We start from the raw sequence: 19,136 nt of genomic DNA, 5'->3' as shown, positions 1-19,136 counted from the left end.
AACTCTTCTGAAAGTCTGACTTCAAATCTATATTTAGGCACCTAAGTGACCTGCTTTTATTCAAAGGTGCTGACTATTCAGCTGCTTCCATTGACTGCAGTAGAAATACAAGGGATTTTTTTTGTGGTTGAATCTATTTTCAAAAACAAAAATTACACTTTAGTCTCTCTGTAACTTCTAAGTAATTCCCTGCTCTAAAAAAACCAGAATGACAGAAAATGAAATATAGCAACTCTGTTCTCTCCTACTCTCTATAAGATGCAGAAAAGAGACCATACGATAAATCCCAGTAACTGCTTCTATGCAGGAGGGAGATTGAAGACTACTGATTTGGACTTCAGCGTGATAGATAACTTTGCTATTGAGATCACAAAGGCAAAAGAGGAATGGAGAGGATGAGACACTTGAATAACTGTTTTGGTGCAACAAGTTTTTAAATTTATGAGCAGCTGTGTAAGTTTGTGTCAGCACCCTGAGCTGACTTATTGACCTTAGTTGCCCTGAACAGCCTCACCTGGGAGCACTCTCCGCCCAGGACCTCCATTTAAGCTCAAGGAGGGGTCAGTTTAGGTCTTTACCTGAGCTATGTTGTAGGTATACCTGTCTCCAGCACTGTATTCTGGCTATACCTTTGTCCTATGTTGTAGGTAGCTTGCCTGCAGTCCTGCTTCTGGCCCTGTCTCCTGGATGGACCTGGTTCATCACCTCAGCTTCTCTGGGACTGCTGATGCATGCTGTTGCCAGCACCTGGCTCTGCCCACTGTGCGTGGACCCTGTGGGACTGGGCCCTGTTGCTGAGGGCACTGCTGGGACTGGGATGACCCTCGGCTGCTGGTTTGCCCACCCTCACCCTCTTGCTTTTCCCTAAGGATCTGTTCACCTTGCTGAAAGATCAGCTGATGAACAAAGCAAGATCTACAGCAGGCAGGTCAGTTTGTATGATTCAGAAGTTCATGAATGACTTATTGTAAATGCACAGAAGGTGTATGCTCTGCGTTATCTGTGTGTATTGACCCTGAACGGTGACTGCAGTTGTCATTAAGGTTCCTCGTTATTCAGCGGAGGAGAGCGTATGCTGTGTACAATGTTTCTGACTTGGGCAGAGGTGCCTTTGCAGCGTGTTGTCTATCACTGACCACATCCTCTGTGGCCACAGAGGCAGTTAAGAAACATTTTAAATTTTTTTGCTGTAGGTATGAATAAAGGAGTGTAGTTTGTAGGGGTGCAACACTTCTGTGGAAGACTGAGTTTTCAGTATTTGCTGTAAGCTGGCTGAAACGAGTCACTCTGCTCACAGATCGGGGCTAAGTCAGGAGCAGTTGGCGAAGTCCTACCTCAGTGTCCTCACTCCTAGAGGTCTCTTTACGGGGAGGGGAAGTGAAAATTTGAGTAAATATCACAAAAACCGCACAAAGTAGATTAGGATGGTAGGTTTTGTTTCCCAGAGGACTTGGAGATAAGCGTGAGGCTGGGAAGCGGGGCACTGGGCAGGGGACGAGAACCACCTTATTGCCCGGGCAGTCGCTCGGCTGGGGTTCGTCTCCAAAGGCCCCTCTCCCCTCAGTCAGGGCAGCGAGGACGACCCCGCTCTTCCCAGCCGTCCCTCGCACCCTCCCTCCTGCCTCATCCCGCGTCCTGCCTCCCGCCCGCCCCCTTAGTCCCCTTTCTCCCTTCCGCGCCGCTCGCCCCGCTCCAGGGCCGTCAGAGGCCGCCGTGAGGGCGCCGGCCTCCCCACAGCGGCCGCGCAAGCGCGAGGCGGGAGGGCGCATGCGCAGTGGGGCGGCAGGAACCGAAACTCCGCCGGCGTTCCCGCGCCGGCTGCGGGGGCGGGGCGCGGCGGCGCGGTGCGTGGCGGGCGGTGGCTCCCCCGCGGGAGGGGGGGGGGGCGGGGCCGCGGCGCGCGAGCGGGGCCATTTCAGCGCGCGGCACCGGCGGCCAGGCCGGGATGCGCGCGGCATCCCGCGGCTGCCAGCCCGCCGCCGGCCGCCTGCCCCCTCGCCTGTCCGCGGGGCCGGGGCGCTGACTCGCCCCTTCCTTTCTCTCCTGCCTGCCCTCCCGCCGCTTCCCCCCCCTCCGCCGCCGGCTGCGCCATGGCGGCCCCCAGCAGCATCGTGCCCGTCATGGCGAGTAAAACCAAGACCAAGAAAAAGCACTTCGTGGCGCAAAAAGTGAAGTTGTTCCGGGCTAGTGACCCGCTGCTCAGCGTCCTCATGTGGGGGGTCAACCACTCGGTAAGCGCCGCGACTGACGCCCGCCGGCCGGCCGCCACACCGGGGCATCGCTCCCCGGGGGCTGCGGGGAGGGCTGGGAGGGGGCGATGCGGGGCGGCTGCGGGGGACACAGGCGGGACGGGGCGGGCACGTGCCGCCGGGAGCCGCCCGCCGGTTGTCGCCCTCCGCCCCGGCCAGGGGCTGGGAGCGCCTTACCGAGCGGGGTGAGTGCGGGCGGGAGGCGCCGGGGCTGGCTGAGGTGTGCTGCCGGGGCGGGGGCGATGTGCGCCGGCTGCCCGGGAGGCGCGGGGTTGCCGCCGTCCGCGGCGTGCCGGGGTGCCTGCGATGGCCCGTGTCCTATCGACCCGCCGTTCCGCCCGTTAAAGAGCGCGCGGGTGGTGCCGGTGAGGGGACGGCGCTGCCAGCGGAGCTCGAGCCGCTCCGCTCCCGCCGCCACCCGCGAGCGGGCGTTGCATAAATGTCCTGCGGTTAAAAAAAAAAAAATACCCCGTTATGAGCGTTTCACTGGCGAAGTTTTTGCCGTCTTCCGTGCAGTTTGCTTAAGCAAGTGTCTCTTGACGGTTTTGTGCGCTTGGGGGAGGGGAGGAGGGCCGCTTTTTGATGTGGTAAAGCAGCAGAATTGCAACGTTTGCGGAGTGCTATATCACCCTGCGGATGATGGGCTGCTCTGTCTTCAAAAGAGCCCCTGTACCGGGTGCAGTAACGTTGAACTGCTGCTGCTGAGCGTTAAAATTAGGAGCCTGGTAAAGATGTCACATGGTTTGGGCATTATGAGGCTCAAGTCGCAGCTTTACCTCTTTAAATAGCTATCGTGGCAGGTTAAAAGTGTAGAGCCCAAAGATCACCTAAAATCAGGTATCAGGGCAGTTAAGCCAAAAACTTGTTCTCTTCTCTTGGTGGTGCAAAGTCTGTATGTCCAAATGTTGGGTTTATATGGGTTACTTCTTGTTGCTGCGTGAGAGCTTGTAAGAATAACTGTCAGTGTGCAATTTGAGATTAGACTACAAATTTTGTAACAGCTTCAGGAAACGGGCAAAGCAGTCTGCAGTACTAACTCGGTGTTCCTTTTGTTTGCTACACATCCAAATCCTGTGAGGTTTTTTCCTATGTGTACCTTTTGGTAGTTTTTGCCCAAAGCCTGGAGGCTGAGCGTCAAGGCCAAGCACTGTTAGATCTGTGTTGAACAGCACAGTGCCTGAACTGATGGTCTAGGGGTAAATGCTTTAACAGTACATACCAATATGGTATGGATGACAGAGGAGAAGCTCTAGTGAGGTTAAATAGCCTGCCTAAGATAGCCCTGTGAGCCGGTAGGAAATGGTGACAAAGGATTTCAAGTTTTCTGTGGGTCAGCTGTAAGCAGTGACATTCTATGTCATGAACTGATAAGAAACTAGATATTTATCTATAAAGCAAAAAGGTCTCTAATTGTGGAAGTGCACGGTATGCTGTTTGCCAGAATTGGGCTTAAATACATGAGTTTCTTTTGCTCATTCTTTAGTGGCTAGCATTATTCATAGAAAAATTCCCAAACAGGCCTCTCTAATGAAAGAAAGCAAGCTGATAATTACAGTGTGAGAGACTTCTACTGAATGGCAGCGTGCTAGCTGTCGGCGGTCTCCCTGGGGAGAGCGAGCGAGAAGATCTCTGATGAGAACAGAGACCTTCCTGTTGCAGCAGCTCATTGCTACATGCGTTCATACTGGAAATACCACTACTTTCAGAGGAAAGACTTCTCCAGTACAAATAATAACAAAATAAATTGTGACAAGCACAACACTGTACATGACTTCTACGATCACGTACTGTGGCGTGCATAGCTGTTCCCATTAGGAAATGTAATAAAGAAGCGTACTGGTTCATGCACATAAAACTAAAAATTGTAAACTAAAATCCTTTCATTGGGGGGGCTCAAAGAGCAAGCTCAGCAATATAGCAGGCTCGGAGAAATGCAGCTTCATCTTCATATGAAGATGATGGTTGTAGGCACGAGTATCTGCTGCGTGTTCTGCAGATATTCTTCTATTTCTTTACCCTGCTGCAAGATGTAATCATGAATAATGCTTTGGGCCACGTGGAAGCAAAATCCCTCTGAATGAGAGAGTGTGTGTGTGGGGGAAAAGTTTATTTGATGTGTCCAAATCTAAACATTTCTTCTTAGGCAAGAACACAGCACTGACGTGCTGCAGGCTCCTCTGTTAGAGCCTCCTCCTCCATGTCAGTTCGTAATGCTTGATGTGGCACTGTCCAGCAAATGAAAATAAGTGTTCAGTGTGGTTGGACTCTGTTATCACAAATAAGAATTTCTCATGGGAGAAATACAAATTAGTGTGGATTCATTAAGAACATGAATTAAGGATCCCTAAGTTTCTTAGCAGAATAAACACAAATCCATAAGCAGAGGTTAGACTAGGAAATGAACATATATTATAGTTCATTATGATAGTAATTAAATAAACTTAGAACATAGTAGTCAGCTGAAAAATCATATTTAAGACCACTTCCAGTGTGGTGCATATCAATTAATGAGACAATAGCAGTCTCTGAGTCTTACTAACTGGCTTGGGGAATAAGTATGTATTGAAAAGGTGAAATTGAGATGCAGTTCCCACGTTTCTGACAGGATGCGGCATATATTGGAAGAAAGCACTTGGTGAAGATAAAAAGGGAAAAGCAGATTTTTCTGCAGGCTTTTTAACTTTTTGATCTTAGGGCCAAAATACTGCTGTACATGATAGTTGAGTTTTGGAGGATTTTCAGATTTTAAATTGAGTGTGTGAAGAAGTTCCATCTAAGGAAAAAGTTACAAGAACTGTTCTCTTAACTCTCCTGTCCTAGGAGGAAACATGACTCTATAAAGGGAGATCTTGAGCAGTGGTGTCACAAAGCAGAGGGCTTACAGCAAAGGTGTGAATTCTTAAAGGGGGAAGAAAATCTGCAGGGAGGTGTCTGTTACTCAAGGTTCTTATAAATTACCCCCCCATCCAAGAAACTGTAAGCAAATTGCTTTGGTGGTCTTAGTTGTTGTTTAGGGAGAAGTAGAGAGATACCTAATGCAAAATCCTGCTTGGTAACACAGCCAAATTCAGTAATAACTTAGAAGGACATGTGAGGGGAAAACATGTAAACATTACCCAAATAGCTTAAGAAGCAAGAAAATACGTGCTCACATTCAGAGCTGTAAATTCATTTCTCGGTATGCTGAAATATGCTGTTGAATGTAACCTTCTGCTAAGTGAAAGGGAAAGCAACTGTGTCTCGTTTTGTAGATGGGATTATAATACTGATGACTTGTAGCAGCAAAGACTAATTGTCGGTGTGCTTGGATCTTGCAGGCATCTGCATCATTAAGAGTTGATCTTATCTCGGTCTTTTTCCCTGTGTCAAAGATAATCTGGCTGTGCTACTGAAACAAATACTTAAACTCAGTGGGTAGTATGACTTAAAGCTATATTTTTAGCTAGTTAACATAACTGTAATAATATTTCGTTTACAACTGATGTGGTAAATAACATCCTTATTCTTACCTCCATATTGTCACTACTGGTGGATTTCTGATAACTGTTGGAAGGAGGAGAGGGAAGGAAGGTGGCATGTAACTTTTTGCCTAATGCTTTTGGAAGTAATTCTTCCCTCCTTGTTTTCTGTGCCAAAAATGAAAGCCAGCATTCTGGCAGTTTTCTGCAACTTATGATGATCGTCCCAGGCACAACGATGGTGAGTCTGCTGTCGCTCCTGTTGGTTGCCTGCTACTGTTACAACCTTGTTAGGAAAGCTGGCAATTTGTAGGGAACTAGGCTTAGGTCCTTCAAAACATATCACCCACAAAGATGGAAGAAAATTAATAGAAGTGGGGTTTTTTGGTAACTAATTTTGAAGTCTCAACTAACTTTGAGAATGGACTGCTGGAGACCTCACCTACTGTGTCAACCATTAAATTAAATATATTTAGGAGAAGAGAGTGAGTGCCTTAATGAAGTCTTGAGCATACTGTACACGTTTGAAAAAGAATGCAACTAAAACCCAACAACCCCCTCCCCAGCCCCTGGAATCTGTAATTGCCATCTGTTTCTAGGATGATTACAAGCTGATCTAAAAATTTAGCAGCGCCTGACTTCTCAATGGCACTTGCTGCCTAATAAGCAAATGGAACAATAAGAATACATGGATCAAATGACTTCCCCCGCCCCCCAGCATATTGCAGAGCTCATCAGAAAGAGCGTACTTTCCGTGGGTGAAGAATTCAACATATAATAAAATTCATGACCTCCTTCAACTGCTCACATGAGGCACTGTGAGCCTGACGCTACTGTCGCACTCTTGGCTGTAATCTGGCTTGATCTTTGAACAAAAGTGGAACAACACCAGGACGGAATAATAAAAGAAGTGAGAGCTGTGGGACTCTTCTATCTGCCAGTGTAGCTCCTGGATTCGTTCACTGTTACAGTTAGAAGTGGGGAGGAAAAAAAAAGTGTGAGAAATAAATGCACGTTTCCCCCTCATACATACTAGGATATATTTGATCACGTTAGGAAAGCTGCTGTATCTCTACAGAAAGCTGTAAAATGTCTGTGTTCTCGTCAGTTTTCGGTTAGGGTTTTTTTCTTAGCTAGCACACTTTTCTTTCCTGTTACACACTTTTATCCAGGCAAATACACAAATAACTCACTTCATGCCTGTCCTTATGTTTTAACATGGCACTGGAGAGCTTGTTAGGTAAATGTGTACCCTCTCAGTTTGTGGCATAAATCAAGTTTCTTAATACTGATTTACCTAGCCTCTCTCCTAAGAACTTCCTATCTTGAAACATTGTACATTTAGGAACATGACACTGAGAAGAGCTTACTGAGTAGATCATTGGAAAGAGGAAGCCTAAAATAATTAAAAGCTAGGTTATGCCCTCTGGAATAAAAACTACTGACTTATGTTTATGATCAGTTTCCTTTGAAGAGGGGGGGAAAAATCCACAAAAACAAACCCACAGCACTTACTACTAGCAATATATCTTCATAAGTTACGGGAGTTGATAACTTCTGGGTCCATTTTGTTAATATACTCTTAAATGATGATGAGACTAGTGAAACCCTGAGGATATGGAACTATAATGTTGACTCATAGCATTGGCTGTCAGCACAACAGGTTGGTTGAAAACTGTCTTGAGACAGGGAGGGCTACTCATCAGTTGTGTTGTCACCTGTGTTGCCAGTATTTGTATTTAATGAAGAACATCACTACTGCAATTGTGCTCTAAGTGGCTTTTCAAAATGACTGAGACAAAATAAAACTAAAGTTACTGATCTTGGAGTTAACTCGAGATGCATAACGGTGAGCTTGGAAAGAACCAACAAACCTTAATTGTTTAATGGAGGTGGTGGTAGACTACATGGGAGAAGGCTCTTTCTAAGAAGCAGGAAGAAACAACGTATTAAAAAGCATTGATTACAGCAAAGCAGATAATAAAGCAATTAAAACTATTTTAAAATAAAGTCAGCTGGGCACTCAGCCCAGATGTTTGTATATAGAAGGAAGTCGAACAGGAAGAGCTAGTTATTGAAAGCTTGGTTCTTTTGGGTGTCAAGCTCTGCGTACTGCAGAAATTGGTTTGATACTGCTTTTGCAACTGAGTGGATGGACTAGTGAAAATACAAATTGTAAATATTTATTATGGTTGGGTTAAAGGTGGTAAACATTCCTGCATGAAATACAAATGGGAGTGATATTTCATGTCTTTCTCTGAACTATTGAAAGGGACACATATAATAGCTTCTATTAGGGATGAGATGGGAAGGGCTATGAAAAGAGCTCTGAGGGCAGTTTCAAAGCTATTTTCTGTAGTTCCTTCTGCCCTACAAGATAAGGTGCTGCAAAGACTAGGGGTTTTTTTGCCTATAGGTTTTTGAAACTGAATTTCATTAACCACAGCGGGGAAGGCTGGACAATGTTCAGCGAAGCAAACAGGCAGCACAAATTTGTTTTGCTGACTCAACTTAGTCATCTTATTTGAGTATCCTGCACCAGATACCTTAAGAAAGAGTCTCTAGGGGATTATTTTCAAATTCCTTGTTCATTAAAGCAGACACTTGCATTGTGCCCATTGGCCAGAGCCTGATAGATGTTTATTTTCCTCCTGTAGTTTCAGGGTGACAAACTTTGTTTAATATAACTGACTCATCCTATTATGCAGTTCCTGCTGTACAGTCCGTTTTTCTGCTCTTCCTTGAAAACAACTTGTGCCCTAGGGTTCCATAGGCTAGCTGTACATTATGCAACTTCATGACAACTTGAGTAAGGTGAAACTATGTATTATTTACAGATCTTCAGCATAATCTTGCCAGAGCTAATGCTCAGAGTTGTAGTCATGTTGGCTTACAGGTATCTTGACTTGTTGAAAGGTTAGTCATCTTTGTTGTTGAACTATGAGGTTTTAAAAGCTTGAAAGAAGTACACGTTCATTTTTCTCCTGACTTTTAAGTGATTATGACTGCTGTTGTGGGTAATGGACTCCAGTATGAATTCATTATTATACGTTTACTCCCAAGGCCTATTTCCATGTTTTTCCACTTTTTATACTTGATGCTTACTACTTGGATGTCTAACAAAAGTCCCGATTTCTCTTCTTCATTTTCACTGTTGGTAAAGCACATGTTTGCACTTAGCAAAATAGCTGAAGCAGTCTAAGAAATTGCTGCCTCAGCTATGGGATAGTAATGACGAACTTGTTAGTTTTCATGGTCTGCATCCCAGTACGTGGTGAAATGGGTTAGCTTTGAATTGTTGAGATGGTGACTTCTTGCATGTGGTTTGCTATGTGAGCATCTGTCTTATGATCTTCTGATAGAGCCTGGGTTGTTCTATAATAAGTTAATTAGTTTTGTGTTGAGAGATTGCTTAATAAGGGTGTTGTGAAAATTGTTTGAAGTAGCTGAATGCTGTAGTGATGGATGTCACAAACTGAAAAGAAAACATTAGTTTTATCTTCAAAGAGCGGGGTTGAATAGTTTGCAGCAGAAATGCTTATGGCCGTACACCTTTTAGAGTACTTATTTTTCATCAGACGTGGTGAACAACTACCTTGTGTATTGAGGCAAGGTAATTAGTCTAATCCAGCTCTTTTGTGTAAGTTCCCAAGGCAACCTTAGTATTCTTACACAGCTGTGAGTATATGCATGGTCCTTTTAGATTGTAAGTCAAAACTGAAAAAAATCACGTTCCCTTATGGGGCATTATTAGAAAGCCTGTGGAACTCCTTGGTGAGGCTGAGACTTGCAGAACCACCTTGCAGCTGCCTGAGTTAACTGGTTTAATCTTTCACTTTTCCCAGTCTCCCTCTTGGTGTCTCAGTCATACGCTGTCTCACCTCTCACAACACTGCTATTCCTGTGTTTGCATTTTATCAATCAAGTCTTTGCCATTCCAGTCTTCCTGGTTAACAAGTTTAGCCATATCTGTTTTCCTTATCAGTAATTACCCAGCTCCAAAGTAATAATCCAGCAAAAATAATACACTTTGAGGAGCCTTTAGATGGACCACAATTTACTGAAGTCCATCGTCCAGCCATGCAAACAGCTGTGCCAGCACAAAGAATGTGGAGTTGGTGCAAAAGCAGAAAAGATGGGGCAGAATAACTTCTCTGTAAGGAAGTGCCAGTTCATGCTAGCATAAGGTTAGTCAAACCACAGCCTCCAGAATACCGAAGCCAGCTAAAGCTGGGGCTGCTGGGCTTGTTTCCGCTGTTTTTCTGGCACTGATCTGATCCTGTGGTCAGTTGATTTGGGGAGATGTGCTAAAGGAAAAACTAATGCAGAGGAGTGAATAGGGTAGGGTTTTATACAACAGGCCGTATCCATGAGTGTGTCCCATCTTAAAAGAGAAGCTGCAAACACACTACAGGTAGAGGGGAAGGAAGACTGGTGTGTGTGTACTTCAAGGTGAGTTTTTATAGTGGCTTAGGACAGTCGGAGGGACTTGGATAGCTCTGGTGTGTACTCTTTGACCAGTGATCTCCTATCTGCGGCTCAATTTCATATTTGGTGGCCTGGAGTTATACTGTTGCCCATAGTAAAACAAAACAAAACAAAAACAAAAAACAAAACTTGAATAGAGAACTCTCACTGCGGATTCTGCACTCTCAGCTATTTTAAACTTTTAAAATAGTCATGTATTTTGTAAGATACAGAACTGTCTATATTGTACCTGTTGGTTTCTGGTCATCTCTTCAGTCTTGGCCTTTGGAACATGCTGAACCATCTAACCTCATAATTTGCCTATCTAGATAGAGAGTAAATGCCTTTAGAAAAGTTGTAATGGCTTCCTAGGGGCTGAAATTTTTGAAGTTGCTTTTAGAAGCAAATGCCAATGTTTGGAAGACCTTCTAAACAGTAGTAATTCTTAAGAATCCTACCTTAAATGTTCTCTTGTAGGGTATCAAGCCTGTGGCTGTAGCAGTCACTGACATTTTTGGAGGAGGGAGAGAGGAAAATACCCAACTTGGTTAACCTAAGACCAGTCAGAAGAAAGCAGCTTAGTAACAATTTTATAATACTGAACTGAAACTGAACAATATCTGATTAGCTTGTGGTGTCAAGCCTCAATAATTATGTTATTAAACAAATAGTTCTGATATAATGCCCTTGATCTGTCGCATGTGCTGTTGCAAAGTAGACTTAAAGCTGTTTTGCAGAGTTTAGTTCTGCTTTGATTGTATTGCCCAGTGTTTTGTAGACCCTTGATAGATCATTTAGGTACTGAAACCATTTTTGATACAGCAGGTTGTGGTGTTGCTGGCTGTGTTTCTGTTTGTTCAGTGTACTTGTTTTCTCTTTCAGCCATGTAAGTTGTCTGTAGTTAGGGAGTATTTATTGATGTTATGGTGTGGTGTGGTGTGGTCCTTGTTGTGCATTGGGTTCTGGGTGATTATAACAGAAGACTTTCTAGAGGAGCTCAGAGAGAAATACTCTTGAAGTATGTAATTGTCAGGGCCTATATAGCATGTAAAGATCTGATGTATTAGGTTGCCTGGAGCTGAGCAACAATCGGAAGATTGACATACCAAAAGCAAGGTTGCTAAGCTCTGAGCTTCCTGCTTCAGTCTTTCTGACTTTTTGTATTTTGATCTGAATCTAGAGCCAGTTTTGGGAGACCAAATTGCAAAATACCAAAAATTGAGAAAGCAGTTGAGTGAGGAATGGGATATCTACTTTTATTTTTATTTTAGATTTTGAAGTTATGATCCTAGTTCTGCTTTTGGCTTTTTTCCTTTTTTTAATAAAGGCCTAATGGTAGACAAGGTTATTTCTGGCTTCTATGAAATTCTGAGAACAGTGGCACAAACACTTGCATTTGGGGTAATGGTTCTAAAACTTGTGCCTCTTTAATTGAGTGTTCCTCTTTCATGAAGTATTGCATGATTTTTCTTTTGCAAATAATGAAAACAATCACTAAGATGCTGTTTGGGTAGATTTCTTCTCTGGAGTTTGTACTTATGTGCTATTCTGTTTCTAGGGGTTTTCTGTACCTTTTCCAATGCTGAAAGAAAAATAATGTGATCTCTTTCAGACTTACTCAAACAGCCTGTATAAAGATATACAGCTCCAGTTTTAAAGATCATATGCAAATCGGTTCTTGATTCATGAAGTACATATCTAAAACTGCTTGGTCCAAGTAGTGATAATATTTAAAGGCTTATACTCAAAATGACTTACTGTAAAAGTAATTTTCTTGAAGAGGAAGTACTTATCAACACATTCTGTCTCAGCTGGCTATTCAAAAGAGCTGGTTGTCTTTCTGGGAAAGATAGCAGTCTCAAACAAGCTGACTTCGCTGGAAAGCCCATACCCAACCTCCTCCTCCTCAGTCACCACAAACTTGCAGTTGGAGGACTCAGAAATGACTCACTCAAACTGAAATGCAGTGTCAGATGCTCGGCGAGGTGCTGCAGCTCCGCACCACCCTCTTGTGCAGCAGCTTGGGGCTGATGCAAACTAGGGTTTCCCTGCTGCTCTTGACATTTTTCCCCCTCTGGTGATAATAAGGGTAGCAGAGGAGGACTGAAGAGAATTTTTCATAATTATTCTTTTGGGTCTTAAGCAGAATTGTCAGGTTAGTGAGTTTTCAACCTGACTCATGCTTCATTTGCAATCTGTGATATGTAAACCAGCCTTCTCCTGTGCTTGCACAGTGGACAAGACCAAACAAACAAGAAAAGCTTCCTGGATACTCCCCCAGCCCACAGAAGACAAGTGGTAGAACTGATTTACAGAAACAAAATCTTAGTGCTTGTTAACAAACACATGTACCTGCTTGCAGGCAAAAAAGCACTGCAGCCACTGTTTTCAGAACCTCTTGCCCATTTCTATGGGCATGCAGGGAGTTCCTGATATAGCAGTTTCTCCAGCTGTTATTTTAGGCTTCAGCTGATTCAACAATGCTGCTTTCTCTTTCCTACCTACAGCTGCAGGCAGTTGTAGCTGGTTATTTCATTTGAGTGAGCAATGCCCTTCGGGCTATGTTGGCTCAGGGATGTTAATAGGGTTCAGATGTCTCTGGGCTCACAGAATCCTGCACTCCTCGTCCCTCTTCAGCTTGTTCTGTTGCAGTACATCAAAGCAAAACGGTATTGAAATCTTGAGCATCTTCAATCTTGTTGGTGCTCTGTGCCTTTTTCTTGGTGGGAGTGGGGTGGATTTTTTTCCTTTTCCACCACATCTCGCAATACCACTTGTCAGGGGTTTTTTCCCCCCCGTGTACAGCATCTATCTGTGGTTGGTAGTGGTGTTTTTAGTGCACTTTTCAAGCTAATTACTCTTCAGACATTATTTTTGTACTTGCTGAATCTTTCAGAGAAGGTATATTGCAAGTTTTTCCTTGGAAAGTGTCATTTGGTAAGATGTTTTTTAATATTTCTGTCTTGTTGAGGAAATCTCCCAGGCTTTCATATTTAAGTCATCAACTTTTTCATTTTCCTGTGAATGACTTCCTAAGATTTTCTGGTTGAACATTACTTCCTTCACAATTAAAGGCTGAGCACCTAGGAATTTACTGGAAGAGCCTGAAAGCAGTGGTTCCTCCTGTGTGATGCGTTGATTACTTGAAAGATGAAGAAGGTTCATTGGGATGTGAACGGTGGTGACTCTTTTACAATGGGTTTGTTCTTGCTAACTAAGCTGGAGTGATGTGCCTGAGGTCTTGTCCACACCATTATAAATGCCCTTAAAATGCAGAGACTCTTCTTTCCTGAAAAGCCATGTTTCTAACCATTCTGCAATAGAAAGTATGTAATGACTGGTAGCTTGGAGGGTGTCCTTGTGCTGCTGAAGTGGCTAAGCCATCTTTATGTTACTTGGCGTGTAAAAATGCTTGTTTATCTACTTGTCTTAAGAGTTATTAGGGGCAGGAGAAGATTCTTATTGTTTGACGTTAATACAGTATCCTCTGATGTGCTTGTGGCAGCATAATGCTGAACAAAAGTTATTAAGAACAGAGGGAGTTGAGGGGTATAGAAATATGGCTAGCTGGCAGACAGTAATTCAGTCCCTTAAGTAGCTGTTGCTATGCGGGTATGTTTGCCTCAAAAGCAAAGCTAAAAGTCATTTTGAAACTACTTTTTTTAAAACTCCATGTTTAAGGGAGCCTGTGTTACTTTGTTTACAAAGTGGAATTAAAATATGATGGTTTAAATCAGTGTGTTACTTTCTGTAGTTGAGTTGGCCAAGGGCCATAGACATCCTTGTACTCGATGTCTGAAGTAACACCTTAACTTGAAGTAACTGAAGTAACACCTTAACTTGAAGGAAGTAACACCTTAACTTGAAGGAACACCTTGCTTTTCTTTGTGGTGCCGTGGGACCTCTTTCTGAACTGAAGATATCAACCAGGAGATTTGTGTCACCTATAAACACATAACTAATATTTCAGTGTTGCTTGTTCTTCCATGAAACTCATATTCTGACTAATATTAGCCTCTTGATAAGCAAAAATGAAAGGAAACTGGATCATCTGTGTCTTGCTGATAGACTCTTGACATATATGTAGCCTGTTCAGGAAGAAAAAAGGAAGAAAAAAGGAAGTCTTCTGACAAACAAATCTCTGCTAATTTTTCTCCTGCTAGTTCATATATTTACGAAATGCTGATGAGAGCTTTTTCCATTTTTCTAACCCCGTCTCACTGAACGGAAAAGTAAATCTTGCCTCAAAATGAAATCTGCTATTGCATCTGGACTGATGCTTTTCTGGACAATGTTGTTTTACCCACTCTTGTGGCATGTCAGGGTTGTATATGAAAGTCATGTCGGTGCACACTGGGGAAGTGTGTATGCGTATACTGGTATAACCAGGAAGCTGATCTACCACATGATAAAAAAAAAAAAAACAAACCCAAATTCTGGAGAGAACAGGACTTTAAGTATCATAACCCCTTCTCAGGCCAGAAGTGTGTAAACTAAGAGTATAAAATCGCAATATTCGCAAGCAACTTCAGAGTTTGAAGAACAAGACAATGCTTTGTGTCTATGGGTTTGTATGTTACTTTAGCTGGGCTCTGACATGCAGCCCTGAGGAATGCAAATACTCGGCTTTCTAGATACTATGCAGTATGTCCGAAGCTTTGCTCTGATGCACTGCGTTTTTTCCATACCAGATTAAAATATGGGCTAATAGTAGCTGTCTAGGTAGTCATGTTTTCCCCCCTCATAATGTGCTTGATGTGCAAAATGTTTTAAATGTAATTCTGCAGGTTGTAACCATAAAGGATACTTAGTTTATGAAAAACATCTCTTGGTTGTTGAAATGTATTTAGTCCAGGAATGCTAAGCCTTGTTATAGCGTTGTTGATGCGGTTGTGCCATACAGTAATCTCTCTACAACTTGTGCCAAACTTCTTGATTGCTCATTGAAAAACATGCATGTGTCTGACAAAACTAACTTCCAGTTAGTTTTAGCCAAGCTTTCAGATATATCTAATGGCTTAGAGTTTGAGGTACGGTGGACAAAAGCATCCAGTCCCACTTTCTGCATATGATGTTGTTTAGGATCATTTTGCCATAATGGCTCTTCCAAAACGAGGCTTCAGAGGCCAGTTTTTCAACAAGCCTGACAAACCAGGAATGAAAATGCTCAGCTTTTAGACTCCTTGAACATAAAATAAACAGTGTGCAGTGAGTCACAGCACTACCACTGCTAACTGAGGGGAGCTTGCAATTTTTTAATATTTTAATATTCTTTTTAGAAATAGACTAGTCAAAAGATTGCTATTTTTGAATTTTACTGTATTTTCCAGGACAGAACAGCTGATTTTCTGCCTATTGCTTTGTGAAGTGTTTTCTAAAGCCTTGAGATCCCGTGGATTTACGTATGTTTGCCTAAGTAATGCAAGGAGGAGAGTGCCCTGGAGAACCTGACTGGGGCTTCTGGTGGAGTTGGCAGGATTCGCTGTTGCACTGGCTACCTGTTTCACAGCTCCCTCTGTGAGCAGACAGCTTTGCAGCTACCTTGGAAAGGCATGTTAAATGAAACAGTGATAGAAATGCAGTCAAACAAATCCAGCCTAGAGCTCTGCTCCTAGGCTAATCATGCTGGCCCAGGTTGTGGGCTGTGAAATCCGCTCTTAAAATTGTACAAGGTGACTGATCAGATAGAGGCGCTTATCATGCGGGTGTCTAAAGTTTTGGAAAGATAATTGCCACCAAAAATTTGAATGAAACAAAAAGTAGTGTAAGATTGCTTCAAAGCTGAGTTAAGCTAACAACCAGTGGAAATTCTCTACATTGTTAGTCATCTTTAACTGTCCAGGCTATGACTGCAGAATAGTTGCATTCCTTTACTGGAAATATAAAATATTTCCTGTGTGAATATAAACATCTTTTACATGAGTGACATTTTGCTTGTCACTTAGCTCCAACACTATGAAACTGAAGGCATTTAATTAATCTTGTTAACTTTCCATGGTAATTTACTAATGAACTATTTCAATTATTTATTAGCTCTTTTTTTCTATTTACCCCCTCCAAGGGATACTTAAGGTCAGTAAGCACGAAATAACTAACCTGAAGCCAGTAAAGCTGCAGTGTAATGACTTTGCTCCTAAAGATTTCCAGAGATCTAAAGCTGACATTGCACCTTCCCTCTCTCCGTCTGGAGGGGGAAGAGGGTGTATCCTAGGAGAGAAGGGAATTTCATTTGGGGGTTTACGGGTTTTTGGAACAGAGCCATGGTTCTCTGATTTCTGGCTGATTTGTTAAGTAAAGGCATGGCTTCGTCATCAGGGTGAGCAAATGTGATGGAACAGCAGCGCAAAGGAGTGGTCCTGCCTAAAATCTCGCCTTCCCACGGGCACGGGAGAGCCCCTGCCGGCAGTGCAAGTGTGGTCAGCCAGGTCTGCTGCATGTCCTGCCGAAAACTAATCCTGTCTGGAGGGAAGCGCAGAGAAAGGACAGGGATGGGATGCGAGTTGCTTTCTTTTAAAACAACGGGCAAAATTACTTGGTTCCCCACATGGCCTTTTTAAGCACTGGTAGGAGCAGTTAGTGGGCAAGATGGCACGTTGGGAGTTGGGCTGTGAGATTCCTTGCTGCAGAGGAAAGGCTACGTCTCGGTCTAAGCCAGCCAGATCCTGGGCTGTAGTGGTGTTTCTCTCCCTGCACAGATGCTAGTGACTTTGAAACTTGGAAAGTGTTAATTCTGGTGATGATTGAGGGGAGGAGCAATAGAAGAAAAAGTGAAATCTCTTGAAGTCAGCTGCTGCTTAAAGTTTCTGCTGGTATAGGCTTTACCAACAGACTTATCCTAGTAAGTTGGTTTATTCTTGAGCTTATTGTCCTCTAGCAACAGACACCAAATTCTGTCTGATCAGGTCTCTTCTAATTAGCTTCACCCCTCTTAATCAATATGGCACTTTCTATGTCATGAAAAGAAGCAATAAAATCTGACGACTCTGATATTGCCAGTTTAAATACCAGTCTTTTAGTGGAAATGTTTTTCAGACTGCTTTGCAGCAAATGCTAGCCAACTGAAGTGTAAAGGAAATGAAGGTGTAGTCTCTGTATGGGATTTTGTGAAAAACATTTTGGAATACAGATAGTCCATATCCATGGTAGCTTTCCGGGATCTTGGAAATGCTTCTGTTTGTCCCAATGGGAGACACTGACACCAAGTCCAAGTCTGTTGCTGAACGTAAAAATGAATATATTAGACTTAATCCAGCTCAGTATTCTGTCTTTAATGCTGTGGCTTTTGCAGTAAGTGGTAAAGAAACCTCAGCAAACTGTTCTGCATCTTTGTCAAGAAATTGCAAAATTATTCTACTTTTTTCAGTTAGTCCTCTGATGAGACTCCTTCCTGGCATTAAGTGAGATTATGGAAAGTCGTCTTTACAGAAAAGAAATGGTATCCTTTTTTCCATGCTTAGTCTCTTCCCTTCTATTTTTGAATGTGCATCACTTACACCTCTGTGGCTGTGTCCCTTTCCAGTCTAGGATTGTGTCTTGGTAAGTCTTTCCCCTGAGGGACAATTTATGCTCACTCTGAATAACAATTTACCAGATAAGTAATGCTATATTAGCTTGTTTGCATCTACATGTCTTTAGGGAATCTGACTATATGATCCCAGTAGGAATCTTGGAAGAGATAACTTTAACTTGTGGTTCAGTTTTGTATTTTCCTTCACTCTTGCCTCCTTTCAGCAGCAGGAGTTGTTAGTCTTGGTCCTATTATTTTCTTCCTTTTTTCACCATCCTCAGTATTGTACCCTTGGCCAAGCTGTCTAACTTACCAATTCAGCAGGAAAGGTACCTTTTTAGGGAGGAGGAGATATTTCTAGGAAATTAAGTGATTGGTTTCTGGTGGGATCTGACAAGTACCACTGCCAGTGCAAAAGGGGTTGCAGAACTGCCCAGAGGGGTGCAAGGGAGTACCTGGGCAATGAGTCTGTCCCCCTCATGATGGGAGCAAGCTGCTGGGTTTAGTGTCTTGCATCCTTTCAGCCCTATTCTTCTCAGTTTTAACTTCACTCATATTGGATACACTTGCAAACTCTCACAGCAGTACTACTCTATAGCTGTCTTGAGCAAGCAGGTATGATATTTACATGGGCAAAAAATGTAAGAGGACTCTACTTGAAATGACATACATTTTTCTGTGCAGCTAGAGTGCACTGCCATGTGTTTTATATGGTACATCTAGTAGTTAACTGGCTTACTAAAAAAACCCTTCTCTTCTGCATCTACTGCTGTCCAACATACCGTTTTAATTTGTGTCTTTGTTCAGAGACTGACATAAGTCTCTTCTCTCTGCCACTCCAATAAAAGACGTGCTTCAAATTCAAGTGGTTTCTCCCGACTGACCTATTTGTCTTTCCTTATGTGGTCTTTCTGCCAAACTGTGTCCCATCAGTTCAAATTGCAGCAGATCAGCAGCACTACCTGTGGTATAAGGTAAAGGGATAAATAACTCTGATCAAGCCCTTCTCAACTGTGACTGTGGCTTTAATAAAAGGAGGCCCAGTTCCTACTGCTTAGTTTATGCTGGCTCTAGTATTTGTCTGATTATCCAGTAAATCAATGCAGCTTGCTAAAAGACCAGAGACTAATCTGGCAAAAAGTCTGTGTTTCGGGCTTTTGTTTTGTTCTCGTTTTTGCTAGGTTCATAGGCTGAACCGGCTTGCTTTCTGATCGAAGGGATTGGTAGAGTGGGGAGGAGGCGAGACTGTTGCCACTTGCCAAGTTGCAAACCATGTAATTCGGCTCGGCTGTGAAGCAAAAGGCTGGAAACCCACAGCCTGAGCTGATCTAACTGCTGGCTACTGGTCGGGTCGGTCTCCACCAGCTGAGCTCAACAAAAGGCCTGTCAAACAACAGAGATGTAGAAGTGCTGGATCCGACTGTCAAGCTGGCTTAGACGGCGACAGAGCTACAG

At 43.3% G+C, this 19,136-nt stretch overlaps 1 protein-coding gene across 2 annotated transcripts in view; it reads left to right on the top strand.

Annotated features, from left to right (window-relative positions):
• Nucleotides 1–1,893: 1,893 nt before the first annotated feature.
• The window catches only part of PIP4K2A (phosphatidylinositol-5-phosphate 4-kinase type 2 alpha), a 128,593-nt gene continuing 111,350 nt past the window's right edge, over nucleotides 1,894–19,136 (top strand). Inside the window, exon 1 of one of the 2 annotated variants that reach the window (XM_075143933.1) lies at nucleotides 1,894–2,231. In XM_075143933.1, the coding sequence (XP_075000034.1) occupies nucleotides 2,091–2,231 (141 nt within the window). In that variant the 5' untranslated portion in view covers nucleotides 1,894–2,090. The remainder of the gene's footprint in view (nucleotides 2,232–19,136) is intronic. The other variant, XM_075143934.1, reaches the window with a different exon arrangement.

The sequence above is a fragment of the Calonectris borealis genome, chromosome 2 (assembly GCF_964195595.1).
Source record: "Calonectris borealis chromosome 2, bCalBor7.hap1.2, whole genome shotgun sequence".
NCBI classification, from domain to species: Eukaryota; Metazoa; Chordata; class Aves; order Procellariiformes; family Procellariidae; genus Calonectris; species Calonectris borealis.
The sequence above is the reverse complement of the archived record's forward strand: the minus strand, read 5'-3'. Positions and strand labels throughout refer to the sequence as shown.